We start from the raw sequence: 23,340 nt of genomic DNA on the forward strand, positions 1-23,340 counted from the left end.
TAATTCATCAACAAAGGCAGAAATCTTAACAGCTAAATCCAGTTGGTGCTATGTAGATACATTTTGCTCCTATAAAAGTTTTACAAGAGCCAAATTCGAAAAACACCCTTTTATTTAGTCAGCAGGGAATTCTTTCTACAGTATTCCATCGCTCCCCTCACCAAGTGCTCCGACAACCGTCTAAAACAGATTTAAGAGGGGATTGCCAAATTTTCCTCCCCATTCTGCTGGCAGATTCTTTTCTATTAATACATAGTCACCACTGGATACTACACCTTATAGAATATGTTTACCTCTTCCTGGTGTCTCATACAAAGCACAGGCTGGTGATGCCTTTAAGTAGTAAAGAATATCTGTGAGTACATAGAAGAAGAAGCGTTACCATGAGAAAGGCATAAGCTCATCTACACACACGGCATATAGTCTTGTTTCAAGTAATTTGTTTTTTAAAAAATCACTAAAATATTCAACTTTATTAACAGTGTATTTACATATTTTTTCCAGCTTTTAGTCAACCGTGGTGCATTAAAAAAGCTAAGCAATAACCACAGTACAAGATGAAAACATTTTGAACTATACAATACTTTATACACGTTTTATACAAAGGAACACTTAAATAATACAACCGGACACAAAAATATACATTTTTAGAGAAATTCACATCAGTAATTGTATAAAGCTCTCTCCTGTACTGTGGTCCTGAAACGGCAGGACTAATCCTTGGCTCTGAAGTGTTAACTTGTGACAGTCCTGAAAGGCCACTATAGCGCAAGGATTGCCGCCTCTATTACTAGGCATGGCTACTTACCAGTCGCCACTCACTCTCTCTCTCTCTGCAGACTTCATTCACAAATAACAACAGAGCCAGAGAAGGCAGATCAACTGCCATTTGGCTTTAGCTCTGTACTTAAAAAGCTACCGTCGCTGACCAGTAACAGAAGTGGCAATCCAGCATAGACCACACCAACGTCTTCAAGGCTATCAGCTTAGAGTTGAGTTTGTGTGTTCAAGTGTTGAGGTCCTTATGCAAAACATCCAAAGCATAGTGGTATCAAATTGTATTTAGGAAGGTAGAGTTCTGGAGCCAGTAATAAAATCTTTTAGGCTCACGCTACCCACTAGTTTTAAGTACTACATACTGATATATACTTAATTAAAAGAATGAAAGAATTAGCAGAATAATGCACTTAAAGGAGTGTGTACTGTTCAGGATGTGTGTTCAACACATGATTGTGTTAGTAAAAATAAGGAAAGCCTGCCAGACACTGATTTGACAGTCCAAGGTCAACCCAGTTCACTTTTCTTGGTCAAGTGCATCTACATTAAGGCTTTGAATTCGTCTGACCCAAGATTTTACAGTTAAAATAAATGGGTACCCAAGTCCTGCTAGTATGTCTCATTGAGACCAACATGAAGAGAATAAAGCTTAACACCTTCCAGAAACTAATGCAAGAACACATGCCGATACCTTGAATATATATAATTTAGTTTCAAAATTAAGATGTAAAGATTTAATAAGTTTTTGTTTTTTTTCACTAGGACATTATGGCAAAAAATCCTAGAGGGTAAAAAAAAATCAAAAATCAAATAATTTAAGTTGTAACTTCTTTGGAGGATTTTCCACTTCCTGTTTGTGGTTCTTACAATTTTCATGCAAAGAGATAAAATTTCTTAAGACCACCTTAAGAAACGACACTTTCAATGGAAATGGAATGTGCATCCAGAACTGCAGGTGGGGGGAAAAAGAGAGTAAGAAACTCGCTCTAGGAGTCCTCAAGTTTTGTTGTCATACATTTGTGTCTTGTAATAAAGGTTCCTTGGCCTCTCCAGGGGCCTGTGGACTGTGCGGGTGACCGTGGCCACCGCAGTGCTTTTTCCAGTTGCTCGATCGACCATTTAAGTTGGTGTGTTCGGGAATAAACAAGGCAACAAGCAGAGCCAGTAATACGGAGCATGCTCCAAACAGGAATGGGGGACCAGGAATGATGGAGTTCTGCAAGGAAAAGCACAAGAGAAGCTTACCAAAAGAAACCACCACTTTTAGTCTGAATTGCATTTCCCCTTTAGATTATCTTACGCCAGATGTTAGTGCAGCAAAGACTGGACACTGGGCCAACAGAGTTGCAAAGTTTCTTTCCCACCCTTCCTCCCGCTAACCTAAACGATTAGAGGGCACTGGACTTTGAGCCACTAAACGCAAACAATAACCTATCATCTCACCCCGGCTGTGTGACATATTTAAAACCAAACTACAGAACTGCTCCAGATATTTGAGAATGCCAAACACAACAGGTAATCCCATATATGTCATTCAAAGTAGAGATGATGGCTACTCTATGCATTATTATTGTTGTTGTTATACTGCACCAAGCATTGGACTTGCAAGAATAAAATGTTCACACAGTAGTTTGCTGGTAAAAGTAATACAAAATCTTTGTTGGCAAAATTCTGGATTTATCCTTGAATGCCACTCCCAAATGAAGTGTGCATTTATCAATCAGAAATCGGTCTTAAGCTGCATATGGGTTTTCTCCAGGTACTGCAAAAGGACTGCACTTGCAGCCTCACCCCCCTTTCCAACAGCCAAAACTTCAGCAGGTAAGGTACGACACAGTTAACAAAATAAAACGATTTTCCAGCATTGGACAGATGTGAAGTATTATTTTTTTAACTCGAGAATGGTGAAACAAATAACCTTCAGTATTTCCATGCGGTGATAAATTGATATATTAAGCCATTTTGAGGATCAGATATTCTAAGCCAGGTACAAGGTACAGTATATTCTAAATGTTGTGGACTCTCAACTCCCATCAGTCCAATCAGCATGAATGATGGACAGGGATGATGACACCTGTATGGTACCAACACAGGCTACCCATGCCGTAAGCTTGGTATTCGCAGCCTCTGCTATCATGTACCAGAGAAGATACTTTTTAGAGCAACCTTCACGGATTCTGTTTCTGAAATGACCCTTAAGGACAAGTCACACATTAAGCAAAGTCTACCACCACATATACACCTAAGAGGTACTTGTATGCAAGCAGTGAAATGTTTGCCCCCCTCTGTTAAAATATACAGAAACGCTGAATACAATACCTGCTGCGAATGGTGCTGTGTGGCTACATTATCTCCCAGATCATTCTGAGTCACTGGAATTTCATTCAATTCTACATGGAAAATGTAGAATATAAAACCATAAAGTGCTGGTCCCAAGCCATTGCAGAGGCCTCTAATTCCTGTTATCATTCCTTGTACGACACCTGGAAAACAACAAAAGAATCAGCTACAGGCTAACAGTTTTCTATACTGGGGCCATACTGTGCGCTTAACAAATATTTGCCTGCCTTATCTGGAACAAACTGTCTGGAAACTGTCTCCCCACAATCCCGAGATTGCTAAAGACATTTTGATCACTTTTTACTAGTACTCAATGTACTTCTAAAAAAATTAAGCCATTTATTGGTTCCGAGAATTTTCCACTTCACGTGTCTTGTCTTAGCAAGTACCTACCCTGTTGATCAGCATCAGCAGTTCGCGAAACAAGTGCACTGACGGCTGGAAAAGTGATGCTAGACATGGCAGCAACAGCCCCTGCTGCCCACATCATCCTGGAAAAAAGAATGGATAAATTTGTCAAGGTATAATTCAGAATCACCTCTGAGAATTTCAGCTCGAAATCACATAATGCTGCAGGGAAACCAACCATTTGTATGACAAGAACGTGCCTTACTATTATTATTATTATTATTATTAAGGTCTCATCAGTGCTAATATTGCAAAAAGGAGCAACAAAATATCTTGAATAATGTATGTAAGATCTACATGGAAGACATCAGAAAACAAGAGCTTGTTACACTTGTCTGCAGTCATTAAAGGCAATACCCCAGAAATTCATACTCTCAGTAGACCACTTCAAATCAAAAGGCTTAAGCCATGACAACCCACTGCTTTCAAAGAACAGCCTTCCTGGATCAGATCAAAGTTCCATCTAGTCCACCTCCTCTTCCCACAATCAGATGCCTATGAGAAGCCCACAAGCAAGATATGAGCAATGGAATTCGGAGGAATACTGCCTCTGATCCTGAAATATATATACCCATGCCTAGTAGTCAGTGATAGCCTTATCCTCCATGAATTTGTCTAAACCCCTACTAAAGCTGTGCAAGTTGACGGTCATCACTACAGTACTGTGGCTGTTTAACTGCGGTGTGAAACTGCTAGTACATTTGCCAACTAAGCAGGGTCTTGCATGGTTTCAAACCGGATGGGCAACTGTGTGTTGAGATTCCGGCATTGCAGGCGGTTGGACGATCCTTGGGATCCCTTCCAACTCTACAATTCTATGGTTCTATACCTTCTTTTGTCTGTATTGAATTGTCCAACCTTCAGCTTTAGTGCATGGCCGCGGGTTCTAGCATTACAATATGATTTAATCAGGTACTACCCATGCATTTGGATGGGTGTACTCAGATTTAACCATTGTAAAGGTTTAACCATTGTAAAGGGACCCCTGACCATTAGGTCCAGTCGTGACTAACTCTGGGGTTGCGGCGCTCATCTCGCTTTACAGGTCGAGGGAGCTGGTGTTTGTCCGCAGAGTTTTTCCGTGTCATGTGGCCAGCATGACCAAGCCGCTTCTGGCGAACCAGAGCAATGCACGGAAACGCCATTTACCTTCCTGCCGGTACCTATTTATCTACTTGCACTTTGATGTGCTTTCGAACTGCTAGGTTGGCAGGAGCTGGGACCTTGCAACGGGAGCTCACCCCGTTGCGGGGATTAGAACCGCCAACCTTCTGATTGGCAAGTCCTAATCTCTGTGGTTTAACCCACAGCGCCACCCTCGTCCCTTTAACCATTGTATATCACCCTAAATGTGTAGCTCAGAACAGAGGCATTATGACAATCATCATTGCACATCTTTAGAACATACACTTTCTAATACTGTGAATGAAAGCAGAAAGAGAGAGATTTATGAGTCACATAGCATATATTTTAAGGAGTCTTCTAAATAAAGAACAGGATTCTGCCAATAAACAAACAAAAAAGCAACAGATTGAAAACGTTACTTACCAAGGTTCTGAGCCAAAGCCATACCACGCAAGTTGCAGTATTTGAAATCCCAGGCCCAACAGGATGGTGTTTTTGTTTCCAATTGACCTCATAAGTAAACTCAAAACTATTGTCTGAGGGGAGAAAAATGTCAATATTTTAGTTAATGCAGTATATGGTTATTGGAAACACCCAGGACACCTCAGAGATTTAAAAAAGCATTAGCTACAGAAAATCCTGGGTTAGTTCTCAGTGACCCAGGCATCTGATTTCTACAAAGCTGGAGACTGGGGACATGATTGGGGGGGGGGGCGCAAGTGGAGAATCAAAGTAACAACTATTGTTTGCTTTCATCATACACATTTAGTAAAGTTGCACTGGAATGTAGAAGTTGAACTTTATGTACCATTTATACTGGGAAGCCCTTCATTTTCATCTTATTTTTGCTGTGGCTCCACAGATTATTTTTTAAACATTGGTGCCATAAACTTTAGTGCCTTACTTAGCTAATCACCAGTGACAGCCCAACCACCTCTGTTCTTGAAGATACTCTGCTAACAGAACCTCTACAGCAAACCAAGATTGTCAGTTATAGTTACCTGGGCAACAATGGAGAGAATCCCAAGGACTGCTATAAATGCTGCAACACTTTCTGGTGAAAATCTCATTATCTAAAGGATAAATAAAAAAAATTGGATCATTTTTACGTTAAGCATAGATGAGCGTGTCGAACTGTGCTCAGTTCACATGTTACCTCTCTAACTAAAATCTTTCATTTACTAAAATATTGAATATAGCTAGCCAACTCAATTTAAAGGCAGGACAATTTTTTAAAATGTCCCTACAATGGTACAGGGGATGTGGGTGGCGCTGTGGTCTAAACCACAGAGCCTAGGGCTTGCCAATCAGAAGGTTGGCAGTTCGAATCCCCGTGACGGGGTGAGCTCCCGTTGTTCGGTCCCAGCTCCTGCCAACCTAGCAGTTCAAAAGCAGGTCAAAGTGCAAGTAGATAAATAGGTACCGCTCTGGCAGGAAGGTACACGGTGTTTTCGTGTGCTGCTCTGGTTTGCCAGAAGCGGCTTAGTCATGCTGGCCACATGACCTGGAAAAACTGTCTGTGGACAAACACCAGCTCCCTCGGCCTGTAAAGCGAGATGAGTGCCGCAACCCCAGTCGTCCACGACTGGACTTAATGATCAGGGGTGCCTTTACCTTTACAATGGTACAGAGGCCTGAGTTTCAGTCAGTTCCTCAGCAGAAAGTGAACGTGCTTTTAAGCAACGCAAATGATTCCACACAGCACAGAATAAAAAGTGATTTGCACCCTTCAGGCAAAGCTGACAAGTTCTAGCAAATGAATCTATCAACAAATCATTCCGGCTTGATCACCCTGTCAATCATTTCTGTCAATTAATATTCCACAATCAAAATAATTAGGCAAATGCTTACCTGTCTGAGGTACAAGAAAAAGCTGGAATACTGTCCTGCCTCAGGGAGGTATGAGAGAAAGACTGTTATGCAGATTAGCAGCACAATGGAATCCTGACCAACTTTCTTCAATGACTAGAACAAGAGAGGGACAGGGAAATGGTCAAGTATCATTTATAGAGTCCATGTGATGCAGTGGTTAGTGTGTTGGACTGGGACCTGGGAAAGGAGAGTTCAAATCCCCACTTGGCCATGAAGGCCACTGGGTGACTTTGAGCCAGTCACTGCCTCTCAGCCTCACCTACCTCACAGGGTTGTTGTGGGGTTTAAAGGAGACTGGGGAGAACCATGCATGCCACTTTGAGCTCCTTGGGAGAAAAAGATGATGGGATTCCAAGTGCAATAAAATAAATAAATGTTCCTTGCCTCATGGGAGGACAGTGAACAGGGCCACACATATGGAGGGGTTTCTGCATACATGAAGAGATCTCCACAGGAATGCAGGATAAAAGATGAGTAAATTTTAAAAGGGGAAAAAAACCTGAAACAGCCCAACAAAGACCTGAAAGTCCACTGCCATTCAGGAGCCACAGAATGTTGAAGAGAGTTTGAAATAAACAGAGACGGAGAAAAACTGACGGATGAACACCTAATGCCTTATCCTGGGCGGGCAATAAGCCATATTTTCCCTCTCTCTAGAATTTCTCCAGGACACAATAAGGTTTTGAAGGGCTATATCCCCGTCAAAACTAAATCCTCCCCAATCACATGGACATATATGGTCTGAAGCAAATAAAGGGATTTTCAGAAATCGGTTTATTACTTTCATGTCTCCATTCTGGACCTTCATAAAAAGCAAGGAGGCCAGCGAGGACTGAGCTTTTCTTGTATAGCTGAATTTCTGTCCCTGCCCATTTAATAAATGGACAGAATTCAGTCCTGGTGTAGCCACTTCAGCTGGGACACACGGTACCCACCCCATAGCCGTTCATTCCTCTCCCGGAGTTCAAGAATGTGCTCATGTTGGAGCCCAAGTTCTTTTGTCTCCTGACACTGCCCCAAACATTTTTACAGTAGTTAGTGAGCCTGTTCCACTTGGATGGGAACTTCCATATACAGTGGAACCTCTACTCATGACCACAATCTGTTCCAGAGGCCCATCCTGAAGTCAAAACAGGTTGCTAGGAGAGGTGCCGTGGTGCACAGGTGGCAATTGTCTGCTTCTGCGCATGTGCGAATGGCGATTGCCGTTCCTGCACATGCGCGAATGGCGGCAAACCTGCTGGTTACTTCCGGGTTTGCTGAGGACGTTGGGCGAAATGGATGCGAACGGAGGCAAACGTAAGAAGAGGTTTGACTGTACAGTCGAACCTTGGATCCCGAATGCCTTGTAAGTCAAACGTTTTGGCTCCTGAATGCCGCAAACCCGGAAGGGCTTCTGCGGCTTCCAATTGGATGCAGAAGCTTCCTGCAACCAATCAGAAGCCGTGCTTAGATTTCTGAACGTTTTGGAAGTCAAACAGATTTCCAGAACAGATTCCATTTTGACTTCCAAGGTACGACTGTAGTTTCTTAAGGCAGTTGGGGACAGCTAACTGGCTAAAGAAAAATCCTGCCTAGACCTACAAGCGTGACTCTGGAAAGAGAGATTAAGTAAGCAAAATTATATGGAAATATAGACCAGCCAGGCATTTAGCCGCAGACCAAGTGTGTTCGTGTGTTTTGAAATTGGGCCACCCCACAGCCTCCTAAAACATTAGCTAAGCAACCAATTGCAAAAAGCAATGGGGTGAAATTCCAGTACAGACATGCTCAACAAAACATTTACTGTTACACATTAATAAAAACTCCAGAGTTTCAAAGCACACCACAGCACCCTCTGTTCCAAACGTTTAAATACATTATTACCGCAAATGGGTCAGCTTGTTCCCAAGAAATGGGTGCTCCCCACGACGCAGGCCTCATCTTTTCTGGCAATGATTCAGGTACAGCAACAAGGATAAAGCAAATATCCAGCAATGCAATAGCTGTAGCCAGGACCACAACCAGGCTGTCTCCGTACACACGACCCAGGTAGGCACCAATGGCAGGACTGGTAACTAAACTTGCAGCAAAAGTTGCCGAAACCTATGAATGATAACAGGGATAATATTTTCAGTGAGTAACCACATCCTCTCTTTCTAATGCCAAGAAGGATTCAAGAAAGTTGACAGAGAAATAGAAAGCATTTAACACAAAACATCACCATAAGTTTTGATAATTTATAGACTTAATGATCATGATTTTCCTATAGCAACTGCTGAATGTTAGGTAACAGAAGAATGAATTAAAGTTATGAGTAGGAGTAGCAATAGATTGTTCTTTCACAATACAAAAGATGTAAAGATTCTTCTGATAAATAGGAACAGGAAGCCAGGACCGTATGATGCTAATCAAGAGGAACCCAATTAGGTGCATGTACTTCCTGTAACGTCTTACAACTCACATTAAAAGAATTCTAATTACTAACGACTGTTGTGTTTAAAACATTCAGATAAACTACACACATACCAAGCCATACGCCATGCTCCTTTCATGTTCTTGGGTTATATCTGCTACATAAGCAAACACCACTGAAAAGGTCACTGCAAAGACTCCAGAGACAGATATAACAGCAAAGTACCACCTAGGAACACAAAAAACCACAGTAATAGTTTCTTAAAGGGATAGTTTCTTAAAGGTAGTTACAATTAACAAGAAAAATCCTAGCCTGGGCTGGAGAAATACAGCCAAATTTTTAAATAAATATTAAAACAGCATTTTTTTGACAAACCTTTCCACAATATATTAGATTTAAAAAGCTTTCATATTTGTTTTGTTTATTCAAAGTATTTATAAACTGCTTTTTAGCTAAGCCCATACAATGCACACAGAAAGAAAAACATGGGTTATGTTAAGCACACTGAATAGGTGCATTTGGCATACTTTGTCAGAGTGAATGTCCTTGAGTCATAAAAAGTGAATGTTTCAGCAGAAAAGGAGAAGCAAAAAATGACATATAACTGGTCATTCCAGAGAGACGCTCTGCACCAAAAACTGTATAGGACTCATTCTTGTCTAAAATCCTGAGGAACAAGAAATTGCAGAGTCCCATGAACCAAATCTCTGCTTCAATAAAGCCTAGGGACTGCAGGAAAGCCTAAGGCATACCAAAAGGCAATCTCCAGCACTGCCTGAGAGCAAAACAAGGAGAGCAGCCAAGGACAGCTTGTCTATGTCATTCACAATGCATTCATTGCTAAGTGAGCTGGCACTCTGCTAACAAGCACCATCTAGCTTTGCACAAAACACAGTTCAAGTTTTGACATTTTGTCGTCGTCTTCTTCTTTGGCGATCACTCATAGCCGAGTAAGATTGTCTTCCATAAACACGGTTTAAAAATGAGTCCGTAAACGACTGTGGAGGCCAATTCTGGATCCACACGTCCTTCCACAGTGGGGACATGGGTTTCTGGGCGGGAGTCAATCACGATGTGGATTTGCCAGCCGTGCTGTTCTTATAATGAAAACCAAGCACAAGACTAACATGACAGACGTATACAGGCAAATTTTAAAAGGGGACACTAACCATGGACTGATCTTCATTAGTGGAATTGGTGCACAGGTAAAAAATACTGTTAGCAGCAGGAAGGATTTTCGGCCCCAAACGTCAGACAGAGCACCTATCAGAGGGGCGCTCAGGAAAGACAGTAAGCCCTGGGAAGTAAAAACAAATGTTTAAGTGAAGAACAATGCACACACTGGAGGCAAAAAGAAGAGCTGAAAGGTTTCACATCCTGATACATTCATTTAAAGCAGTGCTTCCCAAATTTGGGTCTCTAGCTGTTTTCGGACTACAATTCCCATCACCCCTGACCACTGGTCTTTCTAGCTAGGGATGATGGGAGTTGTAGTCTGAAAAAAACCCAAGTTTAGGAAACACTGATCTAAAGCCTTTTAAAAAGAAATACATTCACCTAAAACCTACTTTAAAAAAAAGGGAGAGAATCTGCCCTTTCCTTGAAATGACTCACTACTCTACAGCAAGCAGATTCAGTTAATAGGATGCCTATAACACAAAGTGCAGGATAGGGCTCATATGGATGTCTCTTAGCCCACCAAAAACATAGGTAGCCCGACAGTACTCCTTCCAGTTTTGGGGGTCGGCATTGCAAAAGCCTTTTTGTGTGATATAAAGCAGGCTTATATACCGTGGCTCACTAGGTGAGAACAAATCACCTGCAGATAACCAGGCAGGAAAAAACTGTTTGGCCCTCAGCGTGTTCCAAATAAATACTCGCTCAAAAATATATGTTATCTGAGTGGCTCACAAAAATGATTAAAAATGCATTATAAACTTGTTCTTTTTGATAAAGAAAACAGGAATCATAAAACTGAGAAGCCTATATTACACACACACACACAAGTTGTTTAAAAGGCCTGGGTTAATAACACGTCTTCACTTCAAGATTGAACTAGAACATTAGGAATCCCTGTCACTACAGGAATTTAGTAACACCATATCTTGAACTGAAGGCTATGATCTTCCTAGAGTTTTGAGAGGATTCTTAAAGGAATGATATGAAATACGTAGGGTGAACAAGAATTAAATGCAGTCTAACTTTTGGCTTATCGTGTTTGATCTCACCCTAAATTCACAACGTTAGGTATAATCCTGAACTTGAATAGAAAAAGGTGGAATAATTGAACCATTCAGGTCTAATTTGCAGGCATCTGATTTATGAATGAATCATACACCTCAATAGAAAACATTTAAAAACTAGGCTGGTCTTACCTTTACTCCTTGGATTAGGCCATTCATTAAAAACGTATGTTTGGGAAAGGTTTCATGCAAAACCTGTGAAACAATTACACATGTGACATATTAATGAAGGACACCTAAGAGTCTGAATACTCTATTTAAGCACAAGAAAGTTTCAAAGTCCTTAGCCTCCATTACCACCACCACAGTTTACTGAGACAGAATCGCTTCCCTTCATAGCAGAAAATGCTCACTGCTGCCAATACTGTAAAAAGCTTATCACCATTTGTTACGTGATTTTTCTAAGAAAAAAGGAAGAGGGAGAAGAATGACGTTCTACACCTAAGGGCCTGCAATACCTGCAGCGTTCTGATGCGATACAACTGTATCACTCAACATGGGAACTGTTTCTACCATAAAGACCATTGCAACTGCTGATGTATCCATGCCCACATTCGTCAGAAATCCCAGTGGGACATGGTGCTACTTGGCAGTGTGGCAACACTACCATCAGTAGCTTCTTTTTGCCCTGACTTTTGAGATACTATGCCTCTTTTTTTAAAGAGACAGTTTCTAGGTTTCTGCATATGCAAATTGAGATAATGCAGACACACTTATATTTTACTTTTAAAAAAATGCAAATAGTGTATCAAACTAATATAAAATGTGGTTATGACTTTCTTAAGGTTCTAATTATATTAAAGAAAATAAATATCCAATGCATCAAAAGAATAAAATATGATTACTCTGAAGAAACATGAACATCATGATATGGAATCATACAATGGAAAAGAATTATGTAGTATTAAATTGTAACTAATTTTGTTATTACAATATTAATTTTTAAAAAAGGCTTATCTCTCTTTAAATCTGCCTGCTTGCTGGTGTTTCATGCATTAATTTGGTGATTAGGAAAAATTCCCATATATTCTGTCCATTCTCTGAAAGATTGAAATATTTTTTCCTTTTCAGGGTTGGACAATGCATAAACTTGCCAGAAGTCAACAGACTGGCAAGCTAACTACACTTCTATAAGTACTACTTCTGAGTTTAGTACACATAGAAGAGCAGTTTTAGGAGTATTTGAAACATTATATCTGATAGTTTCCTTTATCATGTTTAACACCAATTTCTCTTTCCATTTTTACACAATTAAAAAAAAAAGTGCAAGTAACCAGTCAAAGGTTTTAGAGAGCTAGCATAAATTATTCTGGTACCAAGTGCCGTTTTTTTCTGTCATTACATAACAGCACACAATAAGCTACAATGACCATGCAAACACAGGAACATTGATGGTCAGCAATTTGTTTACTACCTCCATTATCATATTTGCATACACTGCACTATTTGCAGTTGTTTGCTTTTTCTGCACAGAGAATTTGGAATTGTGCTCACATTTATATCACGAGGCACTAAGAAGGAAAGTTTGACTCTTACTGAGGGGTGAGCTAGGAAAAAAGAAGTCTGAAGAGACAGAGGGCATGGATACTGTGCATGCTGCAGAGTTAGAACTGGCAAAGGAACCTTTAGGAAGACCTTTCCCTGAAGATATTACAAAATTCAAAGCCACCTATCCACATGCAAGCCAGAGGTTGCCAGCATGTTTCTGGCCAAGACAGATTCACACTGCATCAATAAAGGGGAAAGTGAAAGAAATCAGAGCAGAGCTGCCCTAGGAAATTCTAAATGGGTGTGTGTTTTGGAATTGAATTTACAGAAACACGGCCTCTGCTGGATTGTTTTAGGCTTTCCATACTTCAGAAAGTTAGCAGTGAAATAGTGCAATTACTTCCTTCTTATTACAAAGCTAAAATTGTATGTTCAAAGAGTGTTTATTTTTACCTTTCAAATGCAAGACAAGCCAGTTTACTTGGATTACATGAATATTTAACTGAGAACAGAACGTTTACTTGAGGACAAATACCCCGGTCACACTATGTCTCTTGAACACAAACCGCCCCATTTCAGTTACATATTACCATCAATAACAGCATTTTGCAAGATACAGAAATGGCAATAAACCACAATAGAACACTTAAGAATATATTCAGAATTTGCTTTTAGCATGCATTAAGTCATCTTAAGGGGACTGGCTCCCTCGTACAGCCATACACATAACCTGCCAGTCATGCCAAGACTGAACACATTTATCTGACGGCAATGACTGTTTACTCTGTTGTGTATTTCCAAATAACCATGCACTGTTTTATGCATGATACAGGTGCACAATCCCCAACATCCTAAACTGTAGTTGAGCAGTAAGAATGAGTAACCCATCTCACTCCTCCTCCTAAATATTTGCTTGCTGATTCAATCAAACCTCAGCTATTCCAAAACAGGGAACAGTGATTTAATGTCAGTTTACTAACCAGCTTTTAGCACCAAGGAAGGGAGGAAGCAGAGAGAGGAGTGGGAGTCAGGTCTAATCCCTTGTTAAAATACAGCAATTAAAAAAAAAAAAATCACTTACCACTAAGGTAGGTGCTGTCAGAAGCCCCCATGCAAAGAATTCCAAAAATATTACTATCACAGCATGATAGACACTAGGTGAGCCTATTCCTTGAGGCTGAAAGAAAGAAATATAAGTGTTACTGCATATAGCACAACCAGTCACATATAAAATGGAAAACCGATGGCTTGCTGGCTAACAGGAAGCCACTTTAGGAAACCCCCATGTGTGAGTGGAGAAAGTGCATGAGCCCAAGACTCAACTTTCCATGCGCATGTAATGGAAAAACCACAGTCTGAATGCATCAAACTATTCATACAATTTTTCAGTAAGCATTTTCATTTCCATTAAAAAAATCTATTTTGACTCTTGTATGATTCCACTATAGGTTTGAATACTGGTCCTCTATTCTCTCAGGTCAAGTGACATTCATGACAATGGTGCATGTTCCAGTTACCTATCCTTACATTACTAGATCGGTGTTTCCCCAATTAATCCTCTCAACTTAAAAGTGTGCTACTTCTTTCTTTTGCAAAGAATTTGCATACCTTCATGCAAAACCCACTATCCATAAAAATGTATCAATGACAAAGTAACATGCAGACATAGTATTGCTTGAACAAATCAAAATGAGAGTATCCAAGTTTTTAAGTGTGGCCATTAATTGCATAAATGTATTGGAAAACTGCCACAGCCCTTTGCTAAAATGGATGTTAAGGTTAAATGCCTTACTGTAGCGAAAACTCTTCAATATAGAACATACTACTGTTAAGCCAGCGGCTTATTGTTGGGCACTACACCCAGAGACAATCATGCAGTGGGCTCATTTTGGTTCTCTTACTTACTATATCTCTCCCAATAACTCTGCATGAGACCACATTTAATTGGGATTACAAGTGCAATACATCTTTGAGGGCATGGAAAGGTCGATGCTAAAAACCTTAACTGCCACAGGAATTCAATTACTCCTCAAATAGAATTAAGCCAAGAATGAGTACAAGTCTCCACAGCACAGTTTACACCTTTGTACTACAGTACACACAAAACCAAAAAGGAATATTTCAGTGTAGCACTACTTTTTTTTTTGTTTTGGCCCCAAACTGAGCTGAAGTTTGCATCAAAACTCATGCATGGAAAAACAATACCCTGCCAAGAGTTGTAACTGCCAGAATGCTTCAACATTTCTCCAGAGGAGCTCCTGGCACTGATGCATCTACGCTTGCATTCTTTCTGTGACTACAGAAAGCTGGGGGAGGCGGAAGTAATTTAACTGGAGGGTTTGACAGTCTTGTTCATCAGGCTAAGATAGATGATCACCTGGCTGGGAGGCAGAAAAAGTCTGCATGCCTCTGCTACCCCTTGCCAGCTGCAATGTGAGAGAGAATGGAGGAAAGTTAATCATTTCCCCATTTTTTACTGAGCTCCAAACATGATCTCTAATTTTCATATTGTTTCATCTCTCTCTCTCTCTCTCTCTCTCTCTCTCTCACACACACACACACACACACACACAAACAATAATTTCCTATTTAGCAGCTTTACTTATATGCAAAAGATTCCCTTCCCCTCCCAATCTTTCAGCCAATTAGAAGGGGAGTAGCTGCTTGCTTCAGTTTCTGATTCCCCATTTTTCTTCTTTTCTTGTCTCTCCTCCCTTTAACTTTGGGTTTCATTTTGTACTTGGAGTTTATTAGGCTGAATTTTTGAGCCTCTTGTTCAGAACCACCACTTAAACCAGAAATCAACCACTCTGGCATTAAAAACCCCCACTTCAAATAGATCAAGTTGTATTCCTTCACACTGGCTATCTCCCACTCCCCCAAAATAGGGGCATGTTCAGAGGAAATGTTTTTGTTCAGACACCAAAGCCACCCAAAAAAATTTGACGCCCAAGTGTATATACACACACACACACGCTGAGAGTGGCAGCAGCCAAGGTGTTGTGGCATTTCCTTACATAAAATTGTTAAGGCTCCTGCATCTGTACACTGCATCTTTTATGGCATTGTGACACATCTATAGCACTCAGACCAGCAGCAGCCAACTTATGCTGATACGCTTTCCCAGCCAAGCCAACAGAGGGGAGGATTTCATCTGCAGCTACCCTCAGGATTTCATCCTTTTCCCGAAAGGACATGATGGAACAGTGGCAGACGGAGGGGAAAGGGAAGGTATAAACAGGAGTGGTGCCTCAATTCCTTGTAATTACTCATAACAGACTTGGAAAAAAGTTATGAATCTGCTGCAAAGGATTAAAACATGGAGTGTAGAAACTTTTAAAAAACAACAGTACTCAAGCTGCAGTAGCATCACACAACTTCACATTTCTAAAATTCTAGAGCACTTTCAAATACAATCAAATGCTTAACCACATCCTGTCACACCCAGGAGCTGTATAGCATGCTTCCTTAAAATGGTGGTATGAACAGAGTTGGAATCGACTGAATATTACAAACAGGGAAGTACAACAAAGATGAATGGCACTGAATTAATGTTACTTCCTTTTTGGGGAGCAGTATTGCTTTCTTTACTTATTTTAACTTTTTTGCATTGACATTTTCTTGAGTAGTGTTAATTCACATTATGGAACAGGAAAACAAGTCAGAACTTTGTCACTTATGTACATTTTCCTCCAGACATATTTTACATATTTTACAGTTCTTAGTGATGCTTGAAAACATCCACACAGAAACATCCATTTATAAGAGAATCTGACTGACCACACTGCTTTTATATGTAGATAGAAAAGTCAGCTATGTTTACAAGCAATTCTGCAACTTTTCATGAAGGCACCCAGGCGTTAAATATGCAGCTGAAGACCACAGAGCACCAAACACATCGTAACTACTATACCATTATGTACAATCAGCACAGAAGGGCAATTACATGCTTCCCTTGAGGGTGTAAAGTAGTAACAGCACCTCCTCATTCTCCACAACAATCTTACTCTGGGCTGGAAAGAGCACAACACTCCTTATCCAAGAGGAAAATGAACTGTAATGAAGCAATACTGTTCTTCCTACATATGAATACATGAAGTTGCCTTAGAGTGATATGTGTTTTAAACCATGATTTGCCATGTGTGCACTGATCATGCTCACTTTGCCCATCTCCCTACTTGCACTGGAGAGAATCAAACCACGAGCCCTGCCTTCATGTTCCATCCAAACCATGTTTTGGTTTTACTCCAAACCACAAGGATAAGCAAAAGTTTGTTCTTTGCTTATCAGCCATGGTTTTTTTGGAGCAAAACAAACCACCATACCTGGTTCAGATGCAATATTAACCCAGTAGTTGTGGTTTGTAGAGTGTATAGCCTATGCCTGTTAAGCCATGAGTCAAAACGTCAGTCTGTCTAGTTCAGCTTTCTCCAAACAGGTGTCCTCCAGATGTCTTAGACTATACATACAGTGGTACGTTGGTTGTCAAACTTAATCCGTTCTGGGAGTCCATTCAATTTGAAAACCAAGGCACAGCTTCCGACTGGCTGCTGGAGCCACATCGGACGTTCAGCTTCCAAAAAATGTTTGCAAACCGGAACACTCACTTCCAGGTTTGCGGTGTTCTGGAGCCAAAACGTCCAAGTACCAAGGTGTTCGACAACAAAGGTACGGCTGTAACCATCATCATTCTCGGCTACTGGGCAATAGTTCAAGAGCAATGCTAAACCAAGGTTTGACATTACGTGCACAAGCCTCGGTCTTGTACGCTTCTTCCTACTCTTCTGTGTGGCCATTACCTCTTTCCTTTGAGATTAATCCAAGAATAGAAGTAGGGAATTGTGGTGCATGATGGAAGGGACCATGTGTCATGGACTGGTTGGATGCAAAGGAGTGGTAGGATGAACCAGCTGGGGAGCCACCAAGGGAAAAAGGCTCAAAGCATGGGGAATGGTGGAGGGATGACATGAGTGGTCAGAGGGAGGTGGTGTCAGAAACTGGAAATGGGGTTTAGTGAGCGGGGTGAGTCTGTGGCAGAGAAAAGTCCAGAATCAGAGGCAGAAGGGTGGCCAGGAGGCAGAGATGAGACAGGCTGGTGAAGAATCACGGGTGTCTCCTCCTCCTCAAGGTCCTCTCTTCACCCAAACTTCCAGAACCAGATGAGGCATGAAAGAGAAGGAAAGACAAGCTGCACACAGGGACAGTCTCCAATTGCTTGCAAGAAGCACTGAAGAGGAGAAGACATAGGTGGCTGTGGGGAGGAAGGAACTTTTAGTCTCAGCAACTGATTTCATGAAGTAAGATGCTGTGCTGAAACCGCCCAGTCTGTGAAAATAGTGCTTTGCTAATACACAGTTATCTCCAGTTTTGAAGTGTGTGATTTACTGACTGCCTGGCTTTGCAGCAGAATGTGAGCCTGAAAGTTCAGATAATCTCTTCCACCTAATGCCCCAAAATGATTTGGTGATTCATGTGAACCACCACTATCAGTAGCTTACCAAAGTCTAAGGCAGAGGATTTTCCTGTCTCTACTACCTGAGATTCTTTAAGTAGTGATTCAGAGGTCTGAATCTATCGCCAAGCTAGGGCATGTGCCTTGGGAAGCCGTGACAACCCTGCCTCATGTCTTATAATAGGAAGTGCTGCAGGTGTCTCAGTCATCCCTTTAAGGATGAAAAAGGTGACTTGTCTGCAACAGCGTACCTACTCTCCTGCTGGAGAAGAGCATTAGGTCACAATTGCCAACTCCTTTCTTAGCAATAAAAAGGCCACACAAGTACCAACCTATTACTGAAGCACCTTCAAGGATCAAGAGGGGTAATCCCCAGGACAACAAACATTTCAAGTACAGATTTCTGGAGTAATTTATAAGGCACCCTATGTTTTGAAGTTTCACATACATTTATGTTGAACTTAGAAATCTGACCTGCAATAAGGAGGGTGAAAGTGACAACTATGAAACCTAAAATATTTGTTTTCTAGTGTGAGCATTTGCAACAGTAATTTGACAAAGGGTAGGAATTGAGCAGGAGCTGGAGGAAGATAAGTTTCACTGTAAGTTGTAAGGAGACATCCACCGAATCAAAGTCAGGAAATGAGACATCACCTATTAAATCAGAACTCAAGGCTACTAATAAGTATACATCCTTTCTCAACTTAGTTTCAACACAACCAACCTCAAAAATATGAAGCAGTCTCTCCTTGAAAGCACAGGAAGTTCACAGAGGGAGTCCCCAGAAAGTGAACAACTGTTGGATAAGAAGTCAACCCTCTATTCACAGTCTTCACTAACCTGGTTCCCTCCACAGGTTTGGGACATACAACTCCTGTAGCCAGGGGTAGTCTAAAACATCTGGGGGAGGGGCACCAGGTTGGCAAAGGCCACTCTCTCAAAACTGCTCTATACAGTGCAGCACAAGGCAACACACCACCTGTGCTGACTACTTAGCAATTTTAACAATAATTATGTAGGTGGTGTTAAACATTCAAGGGAGCAACTTTGTGCTTTAATGGTTTCTATCGTAACATGAATACAGTGTCTCCACCTGTGTCCCTTTTCTACTGATACAGCAGATCCCACTCAATTAAAAAAAGCTAAACTACATTGGAACAAGTTACCTGAACAAGAATAATCAAGATATACAGACTGTGTGCCTTCCTAAGTAGAGAAATGGACAGAGCATTGACAAGCAAGGTTTTTTAAAAAGGACAGTGAATTTTACAAGCAAGTGAGGCTGCAACAGGTGCTCTACCTACAGTTACAGTTAACTGCAAGTAAAAATGTGATATGGAATTGCAAAAAATATTGAAATGCTTTATCTTCAACAATTCTGTACTATTATTCCCCTTTTAAAAACAGGAAACTCAGAATTCATTTAAGAAAATGTATCTTCTAAGCTTTGTTCCTTCAGTGAAAAGTGTCATTCATTTGAACCATCATAAATAACTGTGTAAATTGATAACACATGTGTTTGACTAACAGGATTATGGCATTCAGAACTCTGAGTCAAAGCTCTTCATTGCCAATTTGCACAAAACATTTTCCTGCATATGAAGAAACATGCATGACTTTCTCATGTGCAGAACTGTGAAGAGCACGTCTGCAAAAACAAACCAACCAATCCAACAGCAGAATCCAGAATAGCTGCTCACACCAAGAGCGGTGACATGAAGAATGTAAACAGGAGGCCTGTCCCCAAAGACTCGGGTTCCCTGATGTGTGTGTTCCTAATTGGCCACAACTCTTTGAAGCATATCTATTCATGGTTCTACACATTTTACATATGTACTGTTCACATTTTGTGTGTGAATTATGGAAAACATTGGTGCGACCACAGAATGTGTTAAATGTAAAACAACTCCGAATTCATAACCGAGCAGGAAAGTCAAGCCAAACTCAAATCAAACATCAATAGGCTATTATCAGTTCTCTGCCATAAATTCACTCTCTCTTTGCTCAAGTCCATAAACTATAGGTGGCTAATCTTTCCAGCCAGTTGCTGCTGGACTTCAACTCCTCCCATCCCCCGTTACCTGTCATGCAGGCTAAGGTTGATGAGTTTAGAAGTCTAACAACATTTAGGGGATCACAGGTTAACCACCCCTGCCTTAAATACATAACAAGAACAGGCAAAGCTGGATTCCAACCATAGTGTTAAAAATGTAAAAATTGCAATCACAAGCTTGACCAGTAGAGTACAAGAAGATAATTGTGCATCTGTTACTTGATGACACGGGTGGCGCTGTGGGTAAAACCTCAGCACCTAGGACCTGCCGATCGCATGGTCGGCGGTTCGAATCCCCACGGCGGGGTGCGCTCCTGTTGCTCGGTCCCAGCGCCTGCCAACCTAGCAGTTCGAAAGCACCCCTGGGTGCAAGTAGATAAATAGGGACCGCTTACTAGCGGGAAGGTAAACGGCGTTTCTGTGTGCTGCACTGGCTCGCCAGAGCAGCTTCGTCACGCTGACCACGTGAACCGGAAGTGTCTTCGGACAGCGCTGGCTCCTGGCCTCTTAAGCGAGATGGGCGCGCAACCCCAGAGTTGGACACGACTGGCCCATACGGGCAGGGGTACCTTTACCTTTACCTTACTTGATGGCTCTAGAGAAGGAAACACAGTGTGTGTTCATGTGTCTATGACAAGATGATCTCCACGCAGAAAATACATTTAAAGCATGAAGCTATCCATTAGCAAGAGATGTACATAAGTAGCTCATAAACAGGGTGTGTGAAGGTGTGGGTGTGTGACATGCTGTAAATGGCAAAGCATAGAAATTAAAACTAAGTTCAGCAATTGAAGCCCCCTAGGCCAAAGCTTTTGTTCAAACTGCCAATCCAAGGGTAAAAGTGGATGTGCCAGCATACCATCTGGGGGACTGGCAAGACTGAACTAGAAATACTAGTTGCCAAGAAAATGATCTATTACACAGAAACCTCAGCACCCTTGCAAAATTACAAATGCCTTTGAAAAGTGCTCTACATCTTGTGACAGAGAAAGCTGTACAGACATTCATTTTGCGTTCCCCTCCCCCCCAAAAAGTTTCAGGGATGAAAACAGGGACATGCCTGTATACCGTGAAACATTCAAATCAAGATTACTTCATCAGCACACATTGCTGAAACAGCCATATATTTAATATAGCATAGTACAGAGCAGGCATCCTACACCGGCTGGAGGTGATGCACAGGTGAAACCACAGCAGTTTCCTTTAACAAAAACACCTGACTATGCTAAATAGAATTTGCAATCTCCGGGTGGATCTTTCCTTCAAATAGTGAATTTGAGCAGCTCAAGAGTGTCCATCACTATGGAAGCACAACAGGTCCGCCCAGAATAAAGCCAATGATTTCTGCACCAGCCAGGAGATCTCAGAGAAAACATATGTTTGTGAATCAAAAGAAGGACGTGCCCTTTTCCTTCCACACTTTCCAGTATAGTGTGTATATATATACACCATATAGTATATCTATGAAGATTTCTGAACCAGAAGCCCCTCTAATGATATATAGGACAGCAGAGGAAAGAGAGAGGAAGCTGTGCTCCCCTCCCCCATTCTCCCCACCTGAAATTCACCTTCCTCACGAGGCCTGGTTACAAATTTTGTCCCTGAAGAGGGACACATCTTTTAGGGAGCCTATTGTGTGACAAGCTGATTTTGTGTAACGGGAACCCCAAACCCACTCGGGACCAAAGGACGGCGGAAGGCAAACTCGCTCTCTAGGGAAAGTGTAGTCAACCAAGCTCCTTTCAAAAGCCACCCTTAACATTTTCCCACGCAGAACCAAAAAGAAAAAAAAGGCCCCCCTCGGTCAAACCGGGGCAGTTGACCCATTCCGCCTTCAGTTCAAGGCGACCCACCAAACTCGTTGGGCGGGCAGGCGGCGGCACCTGGGCCCGAAGCACGCGGGCGGGAGGCCGGCCTGGTCCCGCGGGGGTCTCGCGAAGCCCCCCTCAGGGCTCCGCTCCCCTCAGGACTCCGCTCCCCTCAGGGCCCCTCGGAGCCGCCCCCCCTCACCGTGCCGCCGTCCTTAATGATGATCTTCTTGGCCAGCAGGATGCTGCGGTTGGCGGCCCTTTTCTTCTTCTTCCCCGCCTGGGTCATTTTACCATCGTCCTGGAGGGCCGAGGGAAGGGCGGGCTGGGCAGCGAGAGGGGCTCGGGGCGGAGGCGTCGCGTCTTCCTCTCCCGGCAGCGGCCGGGACCTCGCTTCCTCCGCGCGGCGACAACCTCCCTCTCAGGCACCCGCCGGCGCCGCCATCTTGGAGAGGGGAGGAGGGGAGGGAGGAGGGGAGGGCGGGGCGGAAGGGGAACAACAACTGCGGCGCCGGCAACAGAGACTCACATCACGCGATCACCCGATTGGTCAGGGGGCCCTGCACGTGAGCCCCGGGGGCCTCGCCCCTAACTCCACCCCCCTCTAACACAAGGCGGAGGAAGGGAGCCAATCGCTTTCGTCGACGCTAATTTTCGCGCCAGCCCCGCCCAACCTTCGAGAGGTTCACGTCGCTGGGGTGGGCGGGGCTACGTGACTGGCAGAGCAGGGCGTGGCAGGAAGGAGCCTCGTGAGGGCGGCGCGTCACTCTTCCCTTTTCTAGCTCTGTAGGCATGAATGTACCAAGATTTCATAAGTTAAAATGAAGCTGCGGTCTTATTTTATTATTATTATTGCTTTTATTTTTATTTTATATACTGTGATCTTTTTCTGTGAACCGCCAGACTTCTGGGTATAGGGCGGTATATAAATTCAAATAATAATAATAATAATAAATAATAATTCAGAGTTCCAGTTTGAAGAATTGGTTCCTGATTTTGCTTTCCCGCCCTGACTCTCCCCTGCCTGTGCCCCCCCCCCTTGTAAGCCTGCCTACTTCGAATGGATTGTATGTTTTGGATGAAAAGCAGGAGTACAAATGCCCTAAAATAATAATAAACTGCCTTTTTTTGTAAGTGGGTGGTATGTGCAGGCCTTTAAATGAGATAAAACAACAATAATCTGAAATCGCAGCTCATATCGATGTTGGTAGAGTGCCCTGTAAGTAGATCCATTTAAAACCAATGGATTTTAATCCATTCATTTGGACTTAATTCTATGATTCTGTTATTTCAGTGGCTCTGTTCCAAGTATGGCTTAATTGGGTACAGCCTAAAGTACTGAATTAAATCTTTAATTAGGTACAACCAAAAGTATTGTT

The 23,340-nt window shown here is 42.1% G+C and overlaps 1 protein-coding gene across 1 annotated transcript; it reads right to left on the reverse strand.

Moving 5' to 3' along the window:
* Window positions 1–454: 454 nt before the first annotated feature.
* MFSD14A (major facilitator superfamily domain containing 14A) lies at window positions 455–22,531 on the reverse strand. Its single transcript, XM_083620498.1, has 12 exons — window positions 22,164–22,531; window positions 13,730–13,825; window positions 11,293–11,355; window positions 10,087–10,214; window positions 9,031–9,145; window positions 8,389–8,607; window positions 6,502–6,615; window positions 5,652–5,723; window positions 5,074–5,186; window positions 3,511–3,608; window positions 3,097–3,260; window positions 455–1,993 (listed from the first exon to the last, which is right to left on the reverse strand). Exons 1-12 carry the CDS (start codon window positions 22,248–22,250, stop codon window positions 1,787–1,789), a joined length of 1,476 nt encoding a protein of 491 aa, XP_083476624.1. The 5' UTR covers window positions 22,251–22,531; the 3' UTR covers window positions 455–1,786.
* Window positions 22,532–23,340: the final 809 nt, after the last annotated feature.

The sequence above is a fragment of the Podarcis filfolensis genome (genome assembly GCF_964270895.1).
Source record: "Podarcis filfolensis genome assembly, chromosome: 6".
Taxonomy (NCBI): Eukaryota; Metazoa; Chordata; class Lepidosauria; order Squamata; family Lacertidae; genus Podarcis; species Podarcis filfolensis.